Source organism: Schistocerca gregaria, chromosome 9 (assembly GCF_023897955.1).
Source record: "Schistocerca gregaria isolate iqSchGreg1 chromosome 9, iqSchGreg1.2, whole genome shotgun sequence".
Lineage (NCBI taxonomy): Eukaryota > Metazoa > Arthropoda > Insecta > Orthoptera > Acrididae > Schistocerca > Schistocerca gregaria.
This window is the reverse complement of record NC_064928.1, coordinates 132,874,988-132,898,347: the sequence shown is the minus strand read 5'-3', so window position 1 is coordinate 132,898,347 and position 23,360 is coordinate 132,874,988. Positions and strand designations below refer to the sequence as shown.

General features: G+C 38.1%; 1 protein-coding gene across 5 annotated transcripts in view; it reads right to left on the bottom strand.

Annotated features, from left to right (window-relative positions):
- Positions 1–20,587, bottom strand: part of LOC126291681 (uncharacterized) — a 62,580-nt gene extending 41,993 nt beyond the window's left edge. The window contains exons 1-4 of one of the 5 annotated variants that reach the window (XM_049985279.1): positions 20,233–20,587; positions 19,772–19,916; positions 18,427–18,504; positions 6,210–6,588 (exon numbers count right to left, since the gene is read on the bottom strand). In XM_049985279.1, coding sequence (XP_049841236.1) covers positions 6,210–6,577 — 368 coding nt within the window. In that variant the 5' untranslated portion in view covers positions 6,578–6,588; positions 18,427–18,504; positions 19,772–19,916; positions 20,233–20,587. Of the gene's footprint in view, positions 1–6,209; positions 6,589–18,418; positions 18,505–19,771; positions 19,917–19,995; positions 20,156–20,232 lie in introns of those variants that run through there. The other 4 variants (XM_049985280.1, XM_049985278.1, XM_049985277.1 and 1 more) reach the window with 4 other exon arrangements.
- Positions 20,588–23,360: the final 2,773 nt, after the last annotated feature.

Sequence of the window (23,360 nt, the reverse complement as noted above, 5' to 3'; positions counted from 1 at the left end):
CGAATTTAAGTGAAAAACTAGAAGCACCAAGTGTAATGCTAAGTGAAAAATTAGATGCTCAGAGTGAAATTTTAAGTAATCAAAGTGAAACCTTGAACAGTCAACCAGCAAATATAGTTTTATTAAAGACTGAATTTGACTCTAAAAAATAAGGTAGAAAGTGTGAAGTTAGATTTAAAGAGTGAACTCACTAGTTCTTTGAATGGTCATGTTAATCAACTATTTACTGAATTTAACCAGAGACAGGATGAGCAACTTCAATATTTAACTAAAAAATCAGAATTTGACATTGAAGATAAAGGAGAGTGTTGAGAAACGGGACAAAGTATTACCAATAGTTCAATCACAAATTACAGGTATCAGTACACAAGTTGTCAGTTCACGAGTAGATAATATAGGACAAAGTTTTAAAGGAAAAATAGCCAACTTCGACATTATAAATGTAAGAAGTTTGGCAGAACCATTTCAACTAATTAAAGTTCAAGAAGTTACCGAGAGTATAATCTCTGGAAACATTTCGACGGTTGCTTATTCCGAACTTAATGACGCAAGCAAGGTTAGGGCCGTCTTGTGAAAAGAATTCAAACTTGTCCATGGCAAAGTAGAAAATAGAATAACTTTACCTAATGTTGTGTTTCCTAGTAAAGTGATAATTGTTTTGTTGTGGGGAAGCTGTCACACAAAATTTAATGAGGGGTATTGGTCCATAAGTAATCGAGTGAGGTTAATGTCAGATACATGGGATCTGGGCGGAGTCACATTTGTCTCCCAGGAACATTAACGTTCTCTGTTAACAGGCAGAGTGAGGACCATCGGATCCCTAGTTGTTTTCGGAGTTTCTTCTGCACTATTTTTCCTGCACCGAATTCCCTTTAAATCTTAACCTATTCTGTAATCTATTCTTGAGTTCTTAAACTATCCTATAATTTTAGTATGTAGGAAACAGATATGACTACAAGACTAAGAGCAATTTAAGAGAATCACGGAAGAACAGTGATCTCTAGACATGAAGTGAAACAAATAGAATGTTATATTAGTGGGAAGTATAATATGATGGCACTATTTAAACCGTGTGATGCTGAGATGACAAACTGAATAGAGGATTTTATATGTGTATAAAAGTATAGTACAAACTGAATGACTAAACAACTATGTTATCATAGTATATAATTTTCTATGTTTTATAGAACATTTTATGAGATTGGATGTATAAGGGAGGGTTTATATTAGTTTTGGGAGGGATGGGTAGTGTAAGTACAAGCATGACTAACACTAAACACACACCACACCTTTCACACAACCCTCGCAGACAAGTGTGACTGGTTCTTCACCATTTGCCGTTCCATAGGGGTTGCTAAGATTTTTCTTCGGGGACTTCAAAAATGATGGTGAGAATGTCCATACTGTAGGAGACGTTTAACATCATATCTCCTCAGGCTTCTCACGAAAGTACCGGCAAAGTAGGGATACTGGGGGAGGGGGATGGGAAGGGTTTCCTGTCTGTGGGGCTATCTTCTTTCTCTTCTTCGATCTTAACAACCATTTCTACTATTCCTTTCTTACTTCTCATCTGAGTACCTACCTACTTTTCCCCTCTTTCTATATTGATATACATCTATTGCAGCTCTTTTTCTGTGGTTACAAAGAACCTACAACTTATTTCACATAAGTAGGCTAAAGAATCCGGTTGCACACACACACACACACACACACACACACACACACACACACACACACACACACACAAAGAGAAACTTATACACGAACATGAAAATTACAGATTAGGAAACTGAAGCGATGTCCGAACCGCCAAGGGGTGTAGGGGAATAAAGACATATGCACATCTGAGCAGATGCACATATCACATTGTTGATATGTGACAGTCCTGCATCGTTACTTTTTTTTTAATAGCTCTCATATATATTTACATGCATGTAAAGACAGGAGAATGACAATCAACGCATGTTCTTAGAGAAGCAGGAGCAGGAGAACTGGGGCAATAAGTATAAAAAAGGGATGGAGTTACTTGTGCTAGTCATTTGAGAAAAGGCATAGTATCTACTGGGAGTTAGTAAATACAGGTAGACATAGCATCTACTATGTGTAGGTATGATACCTGTTCATATAGTAGGAGTGAGGAGTGAAAGAGGACTCTAGGGTCTTAGACGGAGTTTCGGAAAGTGGAGTTGACGTGTAAAGTAGATTTTTAATTTTACCAGAGAATGTTAAGAGTAGGATGCATAAAGATGTGTGCTAGGGCAATGAACCAGGAGGCCTACTCAAGAAGGATACAGAGGGCGCATTCGACATTTATTGAATGAGAAAAAGGGGGGATAGGTAGACCTATCAAAGGCTGACCTATACTACGCGGACAGGGGCACCAAGAAGGGGACTGACCTGCACCATAGAAGGATAGGAATAAGAAAGGGGTGTACCTACCAAAATGGAAGGAGAAAGGGTACCCGTAGGCTCAACCCATGTAAGATATAGGTACTGTTCCTAAAGGGGAAAAGGACAGTATCATGACGGAAGTCACATGTTTAAAGGGATGAGTCTGGTAGGTTTGAATTCTATGCAGCACTAGCATTTTTGGATTCACAAGAGTCAGAAGAAGGGAACACTTTTATTTTACCCAGAGTTCCTCCAATACTTAAGAACTAAGGAAAAGCAGTACGGGAAATAAGAACAAAGCAGTAGAGTATTCGCAAGCTATGCACACCTGGAATTTATGAGTAGAAAAAGGCAGAAAACAAAAATTTGGTATGCACAAATTGTCAGAGAATTGAAATGAGCTAACTCCAACAAGGATTGAAAGACACATGTCTGGGGGGGGGGGGGGGGGGGGGGAGAAGGAATAAGTAATGAGAACAGGCATATTCATTGTTATTGTTGAAAGATGAAGTTTTGTCCTATGTGACCTTACTGTACATGATAATTATGTATAAAATATCGGGTGTTAGAGCTAAGGGGAGGGATATGTAGTACCTCGAGAATTTCAGTGTAAGTTGTAGAGACATTCAGCTTTCCACCATCTCTAACACCCGATATTTTAAGTATGAGGGTGAAAGAGTGGAGATGTGTCTACCACGCCACCAGTTTCTGTGTGTGCAGAATGGACATGTATCGGGAGAATACTGCAATAGTGATGGTAAATCATGCGGACAAGTGTTTGCCACTTGCGCCATAGAAGCACTATGTCCAGTACAAGGAGCAAGCCCACTTTATTCCTTGATGGTGTAACGACTTTATTTGTTGTGAACAAATGAATTATGTATTGAACTAAAGACACTTACATTTGATTTTCTGGTGTTGGACTTGCTAGAAGTAAGAACTGGTTTTATGGTGGTTATTAAACCAAACATATTGTAATTGTATCTGTTAGTATCTAATGGTCCACGATGGGGTTGACTTGTGGAAGTTGAACAATTATGTGAAACTTGTGAAGTTGTGTTACTGTAGAGATGAAAATGTAACGGAGTTGAACAAAATGTATCCTGAGAGTACAGAATCATTTAAAGAGTAGAAAAGAAGTCTATTTTGAAATTCCTTTAACCAGCTATAGTCTTCGGGGAAGAAGAGTTTGTGAAGATCAATGCATTCGTCTGACACACAATTCGTTAGAACTGGATGTAATTACGCCACCAAGCCTAGTCCAAAAGCAGATTTTCCAGACTACTGCATCCAATTCTGGTGCTACTGATCCCAAGAAAAACTGACATAGGAATACAACTCTTGTCATTCAGTACTATCCTGGTCTTGAATGTATTAATCAGCTACGCTGACAAGGCTATGACTTCCTAAAATCATGCACTGAAATGAGGTCCATTCTGTTTGACATTTTGCCCATGTCTCTAGAATAGCTTTACGTCCCCCCCAAAAAAATCTTCAAATCTCCGCAATATCCTGGTCAGGTCCAATGCTCCTTCTGCACCTACTTGCCTAGCCTTTGGCTCCTACCCATCACGATTCTCGCTGTAGGCCTTGCCCTTCACACTCTCTTACTACCACCTTATACCAGGCCTGTAATTGTAACTACCAGGACAGCCACCTGTAAAATGACACATGTTGTATACTAGCTGTTATGTACAAATTGTTCGGCCTTCTACATTGGTATGACTACCACCGAGTTATCAGTCAGTATGAATGGGCATAGGCAGACGGCGTATAATGGTAACACACACTACCCTGTTGTAGAGCATGACAGTCATGACATCAGTACCTGTTTCACCACATGTGTCCTCTGGATCCTGTCCCCTGAAACCAGTCTCTCAGAATCCCACACATGGGAACTGGCCTTAAAACATGTCCTTGGTTCTTGCTACCTATCTTGCCTTAATTTACATTAATTTCTTTCGACTGAGCAGTTCTTCATTCCCTTTTACTTCTCTATATCTTTTATTTTCTGACATGTCTATTTCCCCCCTCCCCTACCCCCATCTACACCGTATAATGTACTTAGCTTACCGCTCTTATTAACTCTTGCATGACATTTGGTCTTGCTTTTATCCTATCTTCCAACTTTCAGCTCTCAGTACTTCAAGTCTTGTCCAGTGCAGTCCTCAGCAATCAGTCTTTCCTTCTCATCCCATTTGGTAAGTCTCCCTTGGCCTAGTGTTTTGACTGACTTTTCCAAACTCTCCCCATTTTCTAAACCTCACCAGTCCTTTTCCTTCATCACTCTTCTTCCCCCTTCAACCCTTCTGCTAGAAGAAGGAACCACTGGCTCCAAAAGCTTCCACATTTCCTTAACTTTTGCATGATAGAAAATGATATGTTTGTGGTTAGTGACATTATTTTTTAAGTGCTTCTTTACAGAACTGGCAATATCTTGAGATCCCGTTCCACAATGCGGCTCGTCCCATACAAATGTAAATCCTTCATCAGTATTGAAGCAATGGACTCCCAAATTGTACATACAGCTGTTTCTTTTGTAGTAAGCAAGAGAAGTTGTAAACTTCAGAAAAGGCAAGGCCTTTTTGTAACTCCAATGTGCAAGTGTAAACTATTTGAGGTCTTCTTCTTGTCAGTGAAGAGTGTTGTCCTAGCCTGCTCACTTCATCAAATGTAAAGTTCCTTCTGTGTAACAAGGGCTATTTTCCCAGCCTCATCCGCTACACTGATTTTCATTTTTAAAGAATCATATAGTCGATAAGTATCTTCATTAGGAGGCTTAAAGTGCAAATTAAACTTGTTGATGAAAATCTTTTAATACATTTTCTCTTTTACTTGTTCTACGGCCTACGATTCACATTTCTTCAAACAGAGGAGGTACATTTTGTGAATTGAAGGTTCAGTACCCAAATACTTTGTCGTGATTATCTGTTCTGGAATAGTCACTGCTGTATGCTGGAAAAGATTTTACACATGCAATTACACTGCTACAACCTATCATATAGTCTGGGATGTTTTTCATGGTTATGTGTGATGAAAGAACTTTCTCTTTCAATACAGAAAAGTACCCTTGTCAGCAGAGAAGCACAACATCCTTTTATAAAAGCTATTCATAATATGGTCACACTTAATCATACTTTTTTTAATGATTTAATGTAGTTAAATTACATAGAGATAGCAGCTTTCTATCCGATGTCACAGACATGCTATTAACTTCACTATTAGTAATCACCTCATCACTGTCAGAATTTTCATCAATCTCTACCCAAACAAAGAACACTGTTCTCACCAGGAACTGGACGCGCAATACTTCTCAAACCGTACTTTTAGAAAGCTTCTATATTAGATGTACCCTTGCCTAAAAATAAATGTGAATTCCAAATCTGCTCTGTAACTGATACAAAATCTGAGGTTTGGCAACAATTTTGTTTCATTCTTACTACTCATCGGTGCTGGCTTAGAAAAAACTGCCTGTCCTGCATGTAAACAGAGGAACTGTGTACATGATAATAGTCTCTAGCTAAATGTAACATCAGCAATCAAAGGCAGCTATAGTATTATCTCATAGATAACAATTAATTTGCAAACACAAGTGATATTGTTGCTCCAAATTGCTAAGCATTACAGCCGAAGTTTCTACAATGTGAAAATAAATCAGTACTTTATAGGATTGTGCAAATAAGGTGAACCATAATTTTTTGTAATCGAACTTTGAAGACACAGTAATAAGGCAGACCTACAAACCGAACATCAATAATAGGAACACTGAAAATAGATATGCCAAAACTAGACAATATTAACTACGGCAGAAATTGTACCTAATTGTGGAATTGATGCGATACTCCGGAGGAGGGTCCCAGTCGACATCGTGCATCTGCAGTGGAGACGAGCGCCACGGCCCGGCAAAACGTTCATACATCGGCGTCTGACCGAAGTACCCCATGGCGACTGCGTCGCCTTCCAGGTAGTGGGAGTTGACGGGGTCGCGACAGATGCCGTTGTCGCCCCGCGCACGCAGCAGGTGCTCTGCCCACAGCTTGAAGTTCTCTGGACTTATCCTGGAGGTGGGGCCCGCCACACACGAGGCGATCGCCGCAGCTCCTCTGAGGATGTTGCTCGAAGCACCCACCACGGCACTGCCCGCAATGCCCACACTGGCTGCTCCTGCACCACTGCCAGCTGCCATGTCCTTCGTCACTGCGAACAGTGTACAGAACAACAGATAGCCCTCCTGTTCAAGTGTGTGTGTGTGTGTGTGTGTGTGTGTGTGTGTGTGTGTGTGTGTGTGTGTGTGTGTGATTTCATTTGCTGGTTTATATATATTACTCAAGTGACCCAATTGCCTGCTACAACACATGGGCTATTTGGCTCTTCCCACTCGATGCTAGTTGCCCTGAACTCCATATTGCTTTTCCGTTTTCATGTTCATTTCTGCCCTTTTTCTCGTATCTACCCTGCCCCGTCTCCAACTCCATTTCCTCCAACATGTTACTTGCACTATGCATTTTATTTCTCCACATGTTTACTTCTCACTCTGTTCTATCATATCTGGACTGGGCCTGTGCTTAACATCAACATCAACACAATTATTCTGCAGTTCATAATCAAGTGCCTGGCAGAGGTTTCATCAACCACCTTTAATCTACTTCTCTACCGTTACACTCTCGAACAACATGCGGGAAAATCACACACTTAAATCTTTTTGTGCAAGCTCTGGTTTTCTTATTTTATTATGATGATCATTTCTCCGAATGTAGGTGGGTGCCAACAAAATATTTTCACACACAGAGGAGAAAGAAGGCAATTGAAATTTCTGGAAGATCCTGTTGCAGTGAAAAACACCTTTGTTTTAATGATGCCACCCCAGTTCATGTATCACATCATTGGCACTCTCCTCCCTATTTCACAATAATACAAAACATGTGGCCCTTCTTCGAACTTACTCAATGTCCTCTGTCAATCCTATCCGATTCAGATTTCAAATTGCACAGCAATGTTCCAGAAGAGGGCGGACATGTGTAGTGTAAGCTGTCTTTTTAGTAAACCTGTTACATTTCCTCAGTGTTCAGCCACTAAATTGCAGTCTTTGGTTTGCTTTCTCCACAACATTATCTATGTGATAATTTCATTTTAAGTTATTTGTAATTGTAATCCCCATGTATTTAGGTGAGTTTACAGTATTTAGATTTGCATGATTCATCAAGTAACTGAAATTTACCAGTGTCTTTTTTTTTAGTGTTCATATAGATGATAAAAGGAGAAATATAAAAATGCAGTAAATGAAGCAGGCAAAAAGGAATACAAACGTCTCAAAAATGAGGTCGACAGTAAGCGCAAAATGGCTAGACGACAAATGTAAGGACGTAGAGGCTTATCTCACTAGGAGTAAGATAGATACAGCCTACAGGAAAATTAAAGAGACCTTTGGAGAAAAGAGAACCACTTGTATGAATATCAAGAGCTCAGATGGAAAACCAGTTCCAAGCAAAGAGGGGAAAGCAGAAAGGTGGAAGGAGTATATAGAGGGTCTATACAAGGGCGATGTACTTGAGGACAATATTATGGAAATGGAAGAGGATGTAGATGAAGATGAAATGGGAGATAAGATACTGTGTGAAGAGTTTGACAGAGCACTGAAAGACCCGAGTCGAAACAAGGCCCCGGGAGTAGACAACATTCCATTAGAATTACTGACAGCCTTGGGAGAGCCAGTCCTGACAAAACTCTACCATCCGGAAAGCAAGATGTACGAGACAGGCGAAATACCCTCAGACTTCATGAAGAATATAATAATTCCAATCCCAAAGAAATCAGGTGTTGACAGATGTGAAAATTACCGAACAATCAATTTAGTAAGTCACAGCTGAAAAATACTAACGAGAATTCTTTACAGACAAAAGGAAAAACTAGTAGAAGCCGACCTCGGGGAAAATCAGATTGGATTCTGTAGAAATGTTGGAACACGTGAGGCAATAGTGACCTTACGACTTATCTTAGAAGAAAGATTAAGGAAAGGCAAACCTACGTTTGTAGCATTTGTAGACTTAGAGAAAGCTTTTGACAATGTTGACTGGAATACTCTCTTTCAAATTCTGAATGTGGCAGGGGTAAAATACAGGGAGCGAAAGGCTATTTACAATTTGTACAGAAACCAGATGGCAGTTATTAGAGTCGAGGGACATGAAAGGGAGGCAGTGGTTGGGAAGGGAGTGAGACAGGGTTGTAGCCTCTCCCCGATGTTATTCAATCTATATATTGAGCAAGCAGTAAAGGAAACAAAATTAAAATTCGGAGTAGGTATTAAAGTCCATGGAGAAGAAATAAAAACTTTGAGGTTCGCCGATGACATTGTAATTCTGTCAGAGACAGCAAAAGACTTGGAAGAGAAGTTGAACAGGATGGATAGTTTCTTGAAAGGAGGATATAAGATGAACATCAACAAAAGCAACATGAGGATAATGGAATGTAGTCGATTTAAGTCGGGTGATGCTGAGGGTATTAGAATAGGAAATGAGACACTTATAGTAGTAAAGGAGTTTTGCTATTTGGGGAGCAAAATAACTGATGATGGTCGAAGTAGAGAGGATATAAAATGGAGACTAGCAATGGGAAAGAAAGTGTTACTGAAGAAGAGTAATTTGTTAACGTCAAGTATAGATATGAGTGTCAGGAAGTCGTTTCTGAAAGTATTTGTATGGAGTGTAGCCATGTATGGAAGTGAAACATGGACAATAAATAGTTTAGACAAGAAGAGAATAGAAGCTTTCGAAATGTGGTGCTACAGAAGAATGCTGAAGATTAGATGGGTAGATCACATAACTAATGAGGAGGTATTGAATATAATAGGGTAGGAGTTTGTGGCACAACTTGACAAGAAGAAGGGACCGGTTGGTAGGACACGTTCTGGGGCATCAAGCGATCACCAATTTAGTATTGGAAGGCGGCATGGAGGTAAAAATCGTAGAGGAAGACCAAGAGATGAATACACCAAGCAGATTCAGAAGGATGTAGGTTGCAGTAGGTACTGGGAGATGAAGAAGCATGGAGAGCTGCATCAAACCAGTCTCACGACTGAAGACCACAACAACAATACAAGGACCAAGAATTAAAAATTAGAATGGAAGACTAAGAGTGAAATGCTCAGATTAAATTGGTGTAAGACAGAGATGCAGTCTTTTGTCCCTGCTGTCGAGTATATACACCGAAGAAGCAACTACAGAAAGAAAAGAAAGATTCAAGAATGGGATTAAAATTTGGAGTGAAAAGACATCAAAGGAAGGTATCACACTGCTATCCTGAGTGAAATTGAGTAATAAATGTAAGGCCTGACGAATTGAATGAACCATCTCATGAATACATAATGCGGAGTGAGAGTAAACTGAAGAAAGACAAAAATAACAAGGAGCAGCAGTAATGAGATTGGGAATAAACTAAATATAAAAATTGGTGACCATAAAGCAAATGAAGTTAAGGAATTTTGCTACCTGGGAAGCAAAATAACACAGCAGGCAAAATAAGGACAACATAAAAAGCACATTAGCACAGACCAAGATCGCACTTCAACCCAAGAGAATTCTGTTAGTACCAAACATCTGCCTCAATTTGAGGAAAAAATTTCTGAAAATGTACATTTGGAGCACAGCATTTTATAGTAGTAAATCACAAACTGTGAGAAAACTTGAACAGAAGAGAATCAAAGCATTTGAGACGGAAGGACATTGAAAAATTAGGTGGACTGATAAGGTGCAGAATGAGGAGATTCCCTGTTGAATCGACGAACAAAGAAATATATGGAAAACACTGACAAGATAAAGGGCAAGAAGATGGCACATGTGTTGAGAGATCAATGAATAAGTTCCATGCTATTAGAAGGAGCAGTACAGAATAAAAACTGAAGGGGAATACAGGGATTGGAATGAAGCCAACAAATAATTGAGGACTTCACACGCAAGTACTACTCTGAGAAGAAACATTTGGCACAACAGAGGGATTCATGGTGAGTTGTTTCAAACCAGTCAGAATTGATTACTTGAAAAGAAAATTAATAATATGATGTAACATTGTGGTATTCAACTGATTAACTTAGGAAAGTAACACACACACTGAAAAGATACAAACTTTGAACCAGCTATTTTCCCTCCTCACCAGCTCACTGTTTCATGACCTGCAAGACCATACTAATAGTAACCTAAGAACTTTTACAGATGATAGAGTTATGTGCAGTGAGGTACCATATGAATAAAAGAAAGTTGCAAAAAATTCCACGCAGATCTTGATAACATTCCAAAGAGGTGCAAAAATTAGCAGTTTGCTTAAAATGTGCAGAAATATAAAACTGTGCACTTTATAATACACAAGCAAGTAGTAATCTATGACTACAATTGGAATCGGACAATTAACGCAAATGGGTCATATTCAAAAATCGGGCATATTTGGGCCCCAGGTTATAACATGCTTTATTTAAATTCATTTAAGGTTTTTTTTTAATTTCAAATATCTTGAATTTAGTTTAAAACTATATTAAATCATTAATTTACTTATTTTTAAATAAATTTTATTAAAAATTTGAACAACAGTATGTGAGATCTCGCCTCCATTACTTGTTCCCTACACCTATCTTAATCACATCATGTTAAATTGTTCAAGGCTTTATAAAGGGTTTTAATTTTTAAACAGTTTAACAATTAGAAAATTTTAACTACATGGTATTTCTGTATTTTTTTTTTTTTTAAAAAAGCATTTTTTAAAGTTCTTTCTAAAATTTTCAAACTCGCTCCCACGCTACAGCCTCACCTCCTTGGTTGAGAGTTATTAGTTCAATAAATGTCTCATATAGTGTTCTAGTAGCTTTTTTTCTTCAGGTAAGGGGAAGTGCAAGCAGCTATCTCACTAGGGTATTTGCCCGTTTTCTGGAAATTGTCTTAAATGATTAATTATGTCATTTTTTGCTCCTAACAAGCTGTTGTTCATCCTAAATTTTAGTATTCATTTATAAAAATGGAAATTAAATTCAAATAATTTGAATGTCCCCTAAAACGCTCCATTCAAGTCCTCGTGACATCATTGGCTAGCTCGTTGGGCCTACTGTCATAATGCTAATTCATGCTGATGTCATGTTTTGGAATTTACATTTAAGAAAATGGGTCACAAATGGTGTGCAGTACCATACTGCACAAATACATCCACAGAAACTCCTGAGACGTTGTTTTTAAGTGTTCCAGAGAATGAAAAGATGCTTAAAATGTGTTTGCACTGTACCGGCAAACTGCCGCCATGTCAATACACAAGTTCGCTAACTTAATTAAAAATATGCTGCAATGTGAAGTTAACTATTAATTTATCTCCGAGATATGCTCCCCCACATCACATTCAAAAAGGTATTTTCTAGTTAATGTGACCACACACATTTTACTACATTAGAAACTAGGCTTTTTTCCCCTTTTTTTAATACTTTTTGGCTAGGATCCTTATTGCTTAACTTTTGCAGTTTCATCATCTTACATAAGTATGAAGGACGTCTGCTTCAGGCGCTAATGGTAGTTTACACTAACAAACATCATAGCCCTTACATTTGTGTCACCTGAATGATGTACACATTCTATTTCTCTCCGTATGACCTCATCCATTTACATCTCACCAGAAAACAATACAACAAAAGATCAGCATCATTCCAGGCAAAAATTAGACACTACGCAACAGTAATTCAGTGGAAGCATTTCATTGATCTGAAAGCCTAACAATGAATAAAAGAGGTGAAAATGAAAAACTGAAAAATAGAAAACTCGGAAACATTTTATGACCACCAGACAAAGAGGAAAAGTGAAGATCTATAAAGAAATGTATAAACAATTGCAGACATAGCAAGGAGTAGGAGATTAAAGTTTTACAGGCAAATTTGTAGAATGAATGACAATAGCCTAAAGAAGAAAATTTTTAATTTCATTTCCAAATTTAAAAAAAACGCTACAAGGTGGTTGGAAGAGACAAGAAGGGATTTGAGAAAACTTAACATAACTTAACATCACAGAAGACACTGCACAGCACAGGCAAAATTTGTGGCTACGGTTCAATACTGCATGATTATATCTTAACTACTAGCAATGCTTTCCAAAAAAGTGATTTGTTTGTTTGCAAAGCAAATGCAGTTATCCTATGTTATCCTTTTCTCAGACTAATACTAATGAGAAGCTAGGTATAATACAACCGACAATCTTAACAAGTGTTACAATCAGTTCTTGCTAATGCTATTTTTGTATTTCGCATGGAAATGAAGTCCCATGCTTCTTGACAGAGCATAGGGGAACAATGCGGAAGACCCATACTGCCGTACTATGCAAGGTCCTAAGGAGATGGTTTGCCATTGCCTTCCTCCGACCATAATTGGGATGGATGATGATGATGATGATGATGATGATGAAGATGACACTATAACACCCAGACATCTTGGGGCAGGTGAAAATCCCTGACTTCGCAGGGAATCGAACCGCGGACTCCGTGCTTGGGAAGAGAGAACACTACCGTGAGACCACAAGCGGCGGACATTTATTTCGTGTAAAACTTCTAAAAATAAATTACCCTTCCAGGATTTGAACATGGGCCCTCTCGCACGGTGGTCGAATATGCTGTCTGTTGCACCATAGAATGTCTGACAGATACAGTATCTCTGCTGAGTGCCTCCTACAAAGGAAACCAACACTGTGTTTTACCAAGAACAATTTGTGCTTTGGGTCGTAGCTTATGACTGATAGTCAACGATCTAGTCATAATATATGGACTCATTAGCAAAAGTTCTATAGTTCCTTAGTTTTAAGTGATTTTAATGATGTTACAGGAAAAATAATATCTGTCATTGCACATATCATCGCTCTAAATGGGTGGACTTTTGCAAGGCTTCCAATATCAGCTTTCACAAAATTCCTTTCAATTGTTACTTATAAATTGTAATTGCATTTTACATCACTAAATAGCTAAACTGTTTGTAGTAAAAGTATGTAAGAATGTCGTAACTTCAGTTAAAGATACTGTAACACAAGTATAGCTTCATCTTAGTCCTAGCCTGTGACGTCACCAGAGCATCAGCCAACATTAGAGTGTTTTTGATCAAGTGACCAGATCTTCATAGCTAATGGCTTTTAAGCTTTAATTACATAAAAATAACTTTGTGATAATATTCTACTTAAATGTTGTAATCAATCAGAATAACAATGATCTGAACAATAATTTTAACATAAGACTGTAGAGTTTGAGTTAAATTATTACAGTGCCAAGAAGAAATATTAACTTTAATAATCATCACCTCCACTATGCTATTGTTTTGTGTAAGTTATAATCATTTATAATTTTTATTTTTATAAACCAATTACACATTAACTGTAAATTAACACTAAGGGGATAGGAAATTTTGACCTCAAAAGAAGCAGCTAAACATCTAATTTTGTGAATGTTTATCACCTCCATTACTCACACCTCCCTGAAAACTGATCTTCACGGAGTTGGGAATGTAGTAATGGAGTGTTCATTAGTGCTTAAATGATAAAAATACGCCCTTTTATTTATCAAATTAGAAAAGCTATGTCCATATATAAGTGAGAAATTTGTATTTTAGCTAGGCAGTGACTTTTTTCTTTTTTCTTTTTTTTTTAAAAAAAAGATGGCTTAAGCTCTAACTTATGATTTTCAGAATATTAAAAGATTAGCCTCATGCACTGAAATGATCCTACTATATTTACTTTTTAAAAAGTAATACTGGAATTATGCAGCTTATTTATGCTTGCTGAGAAGGTTTACATTAATGTTTCATAGAGTAGCTTAATTTTTTTAGTTTTTAAAACTATTCGCTGCATTCACAAATTTACTTCGAGCTATAGGTTGAGATTTTTAGGCCACTTTGTTTGTATTCCCTGAAAAAGAAGATGTCTCTCATATAGCATGATGTGAAATCATGACTCTTTTTAAATCCGCCAAACATCAATAACCGAGAAAAGTATTAAATTAATTATTTGAAAAATTATAATATTTTGGTCTGATGTACTATTTGTATCTTGATCTATTTGTACTGTAATGAGTACAAACAATAAATAATGATTCATTTTATGTTTCAGTGACAATTACTAACCTCTAACTTACCCAATACTCAGATATTTTAGGCAGTTCTCACCTCCATTACTACCAAGCTCCCCTCCTGCTATGTTGTTAAATTTTTTAGTTGAAAAAAAAAATGCCTTTTTTTGGAACCACTATTGGAGTAATGATTTACTTGATTGTGCTAACATAAAAATATATAAAACTTAATTACTTTCAAAATTTAAAAAAATAATTTTTTTTTACAAAATATGTCCGATTTTTGAGAATGACCCAAATGCTTGGATGTACTAATATGTGAGAATATAAAATGAAATTATCACAAAGGTTTAGCTGTAAATAAAGCAGAAGGCAGAATTCAGTTCACTGGTACAAAGCTGGGAAATTGCGATTTGTTCACAAAGGCAACCAATTACAAAGCATTTGCACATCCCATCCATGTAATTTTTCTCCCCAAGTTCTTATACTTGTGAAATAACACTGCCCAAATGTGAAAGATCGTACATATAAGGACTAACAATAAATACCAAATATGTAAAAAGAGGCACAGCTCCAAGGGTCAGTAGTTAGTCTGACTCCTGGGAGAGCTCCACATAAATGCTGAGAAGCCTGACAACATATTGTGTCATTCTGCGACAGTGTAAACAAATGAGAACGTGGGTTGCCCAAGGGAAAAGAAGTGCAGCGGAGCACGAGCCCCACCTTCCTCTCACAGCACTGGTGGTCTACTTCCAAGTTCTGTGCTCTAGTGGAAGCAGAACTGATATAACAGTCATTACGGTGGTGTCACGAGGGTTGCATTTGAACCCCATCATGGACCAGTACTGGTCTCCTTATACATTGCACAAGAAAGGCAAACAACGAGCAATTAACAATGTGTAGCAAAGCAGTTCTAATACACGCAGCACTCACTAACAGCTACAGTGCAACTGCTTGCCGAGATTGGCAATGGCAGAATGTGGCAGTTCAGGCATGACCTCTGCCGATATCTTAAGTGAGCTTTGATCAAACCACTCCATCCTAAAACTGCCACAATACAGTGTCACTTACTAAGTTTGAACACCCTGTATTAAGTGAATAATCTATTAATTGACTACAACCACCAAACTGCAGGGCATACAGAGACAAGACATTTAAGTGGTTACAAATCCCATACTCCGCGTATGAATGAAACCAAAAAAGTATAAACTCTACAATCCTGTGTACAGTAAAGGCTGGAGTGTACAGTAAAGGATGGAGGGTACTTTGCTGTCATATTAGCCACATCCTTCCCTCTTCTATTCTTGTTGTAACCTTACAGTCTCTACAACAGACACTCTATTTTCATTTACTCATCACACACATGCCGTGTTCTGTAAATCTCAGCAAGAAATAGGGCACTAAGAGGTGTGGACCAAGTCAAGTTACACAGCAGCCACTGCTGGCTACTTCTGTCAAGTATACAAACAACAAATTGTGATTCCTGCTGGTCTACTCACCTTGATAATTGTGAGATTGGATAACTGAAGCATTTAATGTCACTTCATCATGCCATGCAAGCTAACCTAGATCTCAGGCTACACTATAGATCAGTATGTCTCCACACACAAGATCTCTTAATCACATTGGCTTGGGCTTGGCTTTACCAACACCCAGTCACACTACCATCTTCCAAACTTGCGTAGACCCCTGACTATACTACAGTTCAATCTGTCATTACAATCTACATTTCTAAAACCTATACAACAGACACAAAATGAATATTGTCATTCTTGTGGTCTCCTTTCTGTTTGAACACTATGATGTCACACTCCACATCATCACTGCAATGTGGAATGAAGGTGATATCTGGTATCTAGGTTCAGTTCACTCATGAAAAGGGATATTGATTACTTTATGTATATTAGGAAAGAAACAACTAATGGAAAATCTGCAATGTAATAACAACATTATGAATTAGGACAGAGTGCTACTCACAACATTCAGGAGGCACTAGCAGCAGACATACACATTTCAAAGCACACGAGCTTGGTCTCGGCATCCAGATATAACCAAGGGCACGTGTGCGAGTATGAATTTGTCCAAGTTTTTCAATGTCTGAAGGATGCCTGTGTTCGATAGCTTAGTCTACTTTTGAATGTGTCTGTCTGCCATTTGGTGTGTACTCTAAGTGCTGAGCAGCTATCTACCCAAATCATATTGCTGTTAGGAGAAAAACAATTACGCCTGTTCCTTTTAAGCTAATGAGTTGCTGTTTTATACAAATCTTTTAATAAAAACATTTACATTTCTTGACACAGAACGCTGTCAACTTTTTTATACTAACAAATTTATGACCTGTTTTGTTGTTGTTGTGGTCTTCAGTCCTGAGACTGGTTTGATGCAGCTCTCCATGCTACTCTATCCTGTGCAAGTTTCTTCATCTCCAAGTACCTACTGCAACCTACATCCTTCTGAATCTGCTTAGTGTAGTCATCTCTTGGTCTCCCTCTACGATTTTTACCCTCCACGCTGGCCTCCAATACTAAATTGGTGATCCCTTGATGGCTCAGAACATGTCCTACCAACCGATCCCTTCTTCTGGTCAAGTTGTGCCACAAACTTCTCTTCTCCCCAATCCTATTCAATACTTCCTCATTAGTTATGTGATCTACCCATCTAATCTTCAGCATTCGACCTGTTTCATACAGACATTATTGTTAAGTGGAATTTGGATCCCTGAGGCCAAATATTCTCATAAATGGTGGACGTAGTGGCTAACTATGTATTCTTTTATTTTATTTTTCAGTATCTAAGGACTTCCAGTTTTCTGCCTGGCATTTACCAGCAATCTGTTTTAGATGTTCGTATCAGAACACACAACTCCTTTCTGGGCCCTAGAAAGGGACGTATAGTCTATATGGAAATTATTTATATTTTTAGTATTGTAATTGAAATTTGCAGTTCATCCTCAATTCACTCTTGTCATTAACCACAAATACCATTATGGAGAAAATGTACTGGCACATCAGTGTTAAGAATCACATGATCGCTGAGGAGGCTTCTGCAAGCTGTTCAATAACAATTACAACTTCTGTACAAAAATTGTTGTTTATTTTAGCTGCACTACCACATAAGATTATACCACTGGACAGTACTAAGTGAAAGTATGGTAATAGTAATGTCTTCAAGGCAATGCAATGAAAGATCAGCAAGTTCAAAGTAAGCAGACTTGAGCCTTATGGCAAGCCTATGCATGTGCTTGTGCCACCTCAATTCATTACCAATCTAGATGCTTAAGAACTTCACACAATGAGCCACACCCAATGTGTGCTCATTGAGTTCTATTTTCAGTAACTATACAGCCATGTGTTTGAAATTGCTCGATATGAGCTTAAAAGATGAAAAGTTAAGCTGTTAGCTATGAACCAGTTGGAAGGACATTCACCTCCTGGCTGTGACTGGAATGGTCTTGTTTGGGCACTTTATCAGCATACTTGGGTTATCAGCAACCACCCCATTTCTGAGAGCCCTTCAATGTCCCAAGTAAATCATTTTCATGGGGAACAACACACCTTTTTCCCTGTGATCCCACCATAAGTTCCCTCGACAATTCTTTAACTGCTGTCAGGACAACTTAATAATTGTCTACAAATCCTGGAGTAGGTTGCAGCAGTAACTTGCAGATCTATTATGCCTTCCCAGAATTTTCCCAAGAAATCTAGGTCTTCCATACTCCTTCCCTAGCTCCAATAATGTGTGTTTGCTTTGTTGCACTGAGCCTTAAGAGTGGTAAAATGTTTCTGCACAGGAATACCGGACAAAAAATTACAACCTCATATTTGTCCCTCCCTCCCCCCACCCCCAACAAGAACTTAACAGATCTAAAGGAAATTATACAAAGACCTCTCAGATAGTATAAAACATCTCATGATAAAAATTATTTTCTAGATCTCTGTCTTTTTTTCCCCTTTCTTTCTTTACTTACAGTCCTACCTTGGCAGCTATACTTTCTCCTTCCTAGATTTGGTAATGTCCACCACTTTCTGTCCACTCGGTCCACATTCACGTTCTCTGAAAAAGATATTGATAAAAATCAAAATATAGTATCCAATCAGAATATGTAGAATATACAAATATAGTACACAACTACATATTTTTGGATATATCTACACATCTAGTGTAATCTACACCATTTGTTGTAACTTTTTCACACAAACATGAAACACTTCCTAAAAACCAAAATTCAAAATGACTGTTAAGAGTTATGTACGTGGATGACATGCACCAAAATACCTGTCACAGATTTGCCTGTCATTTTACACAAATTTTCAAAATTTACCTGGTAGCCTTGTGATTGTTCTTATATGGGCTTTAGGCATGTTTCTGTGCCTAACAGTTCACTGCTGAAAACTGGAGACCTTATCAGATGCTATAAAGACACTCATAGTAGTATCAAAGTCAAACAAGCTCAGTGAGCTGTCAAAGACTGCATGGTATTCGTACCTTAGAGCTTGAATTCCCACAAGATAAAGTGTGTTACAAACTGAATGAAGACATGGACTGGACTACACTCCAGAACAATACGTTACAACCACCTTTATTTTGCATTCACATTCATTGAATCCACCCAACTCATCCAAATTACCACTTTCCAACCAAATGTAGATCTCAAGCTATGCTACAAATCAGTATGTCATCACAACCAATATTTTTGGGAGGATCACTACTCCATTTTTACCTAAATAAGTCATTAACTATGATTGACTTCAAGAAACAGTCTATTGAGCTGGTAATATAATCAGTCACTCATGAAAACTGCAGTCTTATGCAATGACATCCAGTTTCCTACAAAATTGTGTGATCTGTAATAAATGTAGAAAGCCTTCTTGAGTAAAAGAGCTGAACATTTGAAAGAACAAACTTGTCAAAGGATTCACACACACACACACACACACACACACACACACACACACACACACAGATAGAGAGAGAGAGAGAGAGAGAGAGAGAGAGAGAGAGAGAGAGAGATCATATGTAAATGTTTATTACACTTGTTTAACAAAAATTATACAATCATAAGGGTCTCCTTTCTTCCACAATCCGAAATATCACGACCTAGCAGTAAGAATACTGGCACACAATACGCGACTTGATCACTTGATTGCATACAAGTGTGGTTGGACCGTTCTCATAGTGTGTGCAATAAAGTGAGCGGGTCCGAAATACTGATTGACAATAACAAAATATTACAGGCTTAACCTGCTACACCACTTCCTTCTGTTTTATACATGATATTTCTTTTCTTCATACAAGAAACTTTCCTTACGGAACGACGTACCGGGAAACGGGCATGGTTGTGGATTCTTCGCAACTATTGTTGCCTTTAGGTTCAAACGAAACTTTAAAAAAAATAAAAAATGGACGTGCTTCCAGTTCGATTTCTTAGAACTGCTTTCGTCGAACTTCGATCCGAGTTTCCATACCTAAAAAAAAGGGCGTATGTTGAGAGCATCAAATAGCCGTACAACAGCAATAAATAATTAGTTATGTTACTGTATTCACCGCTGTCCGATAAACAATCGAAGCACATTATCTGCAATGACTGTTTCTAAGTGGAAAAAATGAGGCGCATAAAAAGTCAAAACCGAATCTAGATTCACTACTTCTTGATACTTCTACAATCCTTATATCCTGCTCAGATATCACACCCACTATTTCATGTAGTCAGGAAATGGGTTCGGAGAAATTAAATAATTTCGCCGCCCTGTAAGCTTGAGTTTCCTATTCCGTATTTATTACCTCTTCATTGTTAAAGATATCACCATCCGTAATGCAGTATTCACTTGACACTGCAATTTGTTACATTTACCGCTTGTGGTAGTAACTACGGTTAACGTCAATTGATGCTTCCTTGTTTATTGTGGCTGATCCAATGACTCTGAAGTGCAGATGTGTAGTTAGTTGGCATCTCTGACACAGCTGTAGGAAGTGACGTGCGCCAAAGCTGTCGAGACGTGGAAGCGTATTGTAGGAGCGTGTCGCTGTTCGTGAAAGGGAATTGGAGGCTTCTGCGTTCTACTTTTCGTGCGCATTCGTGGTACATTGTCTAGCCACTAAATAGAAATATTTGTTAGCAGGATCTACATTACTAAAGAAAATGGATCAAGTAACGAAGTTTATTGAACCAGGACGCCAATTTGCGAAGGATTCAATCCGTCTGGTGAAAAGGTGTACGAAACCAGACAGAAAAGGTATGTTATATCTTGGAACAGTTAATATATATTAAATTTAGATTGTTGTTTAGACGCTATTAAGCATTAGTGATATGGATTTTCAAAACAGGAGCTGTTGCATCTAATATTGAAAAATAAGATATCAAACGTGCACTGGAAGGAAGCATATGCCGATTGTTACCAACCTCCACGTTAGAGGGTGAATTAAAACTTTGAATTTTACTGTCTGCAGTAATTAGTAAACCATCATTCGGTTCATTTATTCGAGTTGTTATACAACTGAAATATGCATTATTATTAATGTGATAGACAAAAACACTGTGGTGATAGCTCTGTTTACTTTTTTTAATACCTTCGAACGTGCTCATACGAAGTTTGTACTTAAGTTACTAAGTAGTGTGAGATTCGGAAATTATGCAGAACCAGTAATTACACAGGTAAGTATTTTCTCTCGTGTGTGTGTGTGTGTGTGTGTGTGTGTGTGTGTGTGTCAGACAGACAGCGCGAGAGTGGTTTTTTTTCTAGTTTCGAGTCAAATAAAGAAATGAATAAACAGTAAACATACTACACGGCATTAATTACATAGTATCTATTACAGGGCCCACATTATATTGCAAGATTTATAAGTTTGCAAATATGTGTTCAGAAAATTATACGGTATATGTCAGACATCTTTGGCATTTGCAGTTTGCGATCTAAAAGGCCCACCAATTTTAAAAAAAAAAAATGGATATAGAGGAATGTTTGATACATGTTGTCAGCTTTGGCTTGTGACGCACGATACATGCGACAAATTCCGTAAACAATACAGCGACTATAGCATGATGTTATTGGTGATTTTTTTCAAATGGGCTAAGCTACAAAAACAGTCGTTCAGCACAACCAGCTATTTTTTGTATTGCTTTTGTTGTCTTTGGCAATTCACAACCAAACTATTACCACCCAACCTAACCTATTCCTCGGGCCAAGTGACAGTTCAGTATATTGCCACAAGCAACTTTAGCTTCATCACCACATCCACTTTTTGCTTTATATTTTCTCACATCCCTAATGGAAAAACAAAACTGTGAATATATGCACGAACAAGTGACGTGACAACAGCTTTTAAATATTGTCACTGGCCAAAGCCGATGACCCATATGGAACATTCCTCTTGAACTGTGAAAAATTACTTGACCTAAATAGTTTGTACCATACACGTACTAACACTAAATTTTGATAGTGTATCATTGGGAGGTATGGAACACTATTGCTGTGATTGGTGTTAGGTAGTATACTGCCTTGTGATATTGCAAACCCCACTGTAGCCCACCTTGCTTCCTCACCACTTTCAGCTAGTGCTTTTAATCATCCTGCCTGTGGAGAGTGTCCCAAATTGTAAGTAACCTCTTGTCCCAATACTTTCTCCCACATTTCATAGACACAGAAAGCGAGTCTCAGGGTGTGATAATTGTGCATACGTTATTTAATTTGTAGTGAGTTTTTGATACAGTTTCTGTCTCTCACTCCCAGATTAAAATAAAGTGGGAATAGGACTCACTGTCAGTAGCTGTAAACCATTCTCCTGCATCCTTTAGTTGCTCCAGTATTCCAGATATTGAAACTAAGGTTGGTTTGTAATTGTTTACTTAATTTAATCATGGAGTCGCGATACAGGAGGAGGATATATTTTGTAGCACTCTTGAGAGTTAAACTCCACATCGTAAAATATCAAAAACTGTGGGGTTGCCAGAATGCTCGAAAATGACAGGAACAAAGTGTAAAATAGGATGACAGTATTTTAAGTTAACAACTCATGTCTAAACATGACCACAACTTCACAGTGTGCAAAGTATTTGCGAACATGGTCAGTCATCTGCAGCAGCTAGAGTAGAACTAATAAGTGATAGAAATGAGTTCTGACCTAATCGCCATTAGTGTAACGATAACTGTAAGTTAGAAACAATTAAAATCTAAATATTTTGTATGGAATCATTACTTGAACTGTTTGGCAAGTACAGAAGCTGAAGCAGTGAATTTGTGACATGACTAGGAGTGAGCCTGGGTTGCCTGCTTACCAACCAGTTGTGGTAACCAGTACAGTGGTGCAGCATTGTGGCTACCACAGCTGCAGCTGTAACTAGTCCATTGCCCCATTACGTACAAAGCTGAGGTGCTATTCCAATGCTGGAGACATGGCTATACTGACAATATAAGAAGGGGAAAGTGGGCTAAAGGTTTGAAGTTTTGTGCCAGGGAGGGTTTTTGACTAGGGTAGCCCATGCAGCTGCTGTAGCCACAGTGTGACGGTGCTGTAGTGGTTAGAAATCTGCCTGGTAAGCAGGAGACCCAGGTTAAAGTCCTTACTGTGGCACAAATTTTAATTCATTGCTTCAGCTTCTATCTTTATCGAAGGTAAAGTTGAGACTAGTATGTCTCCAGGAAAATGTAATTCCTTCCTATTTGGTAAGTATAGTCAAAGTTTGCAAGCTCAGAACCAAACTGTCATGTTACCCACCTAATGTAGTCCTCAGATTATGCTACAGATAAGTTTCCTAAATGCAATCTCCAGGCCAGTTTTCAGTTTTTGTGCTAAAGGCACATCACCTTTTTTCTTGTGTCTCATGAGATAGTTAAAACAAATCTTCCATTTTCTACAGAACACATTACATTTCCAGATTATAGCCAACAGCTAATCAATCTGACCAGCTCTTA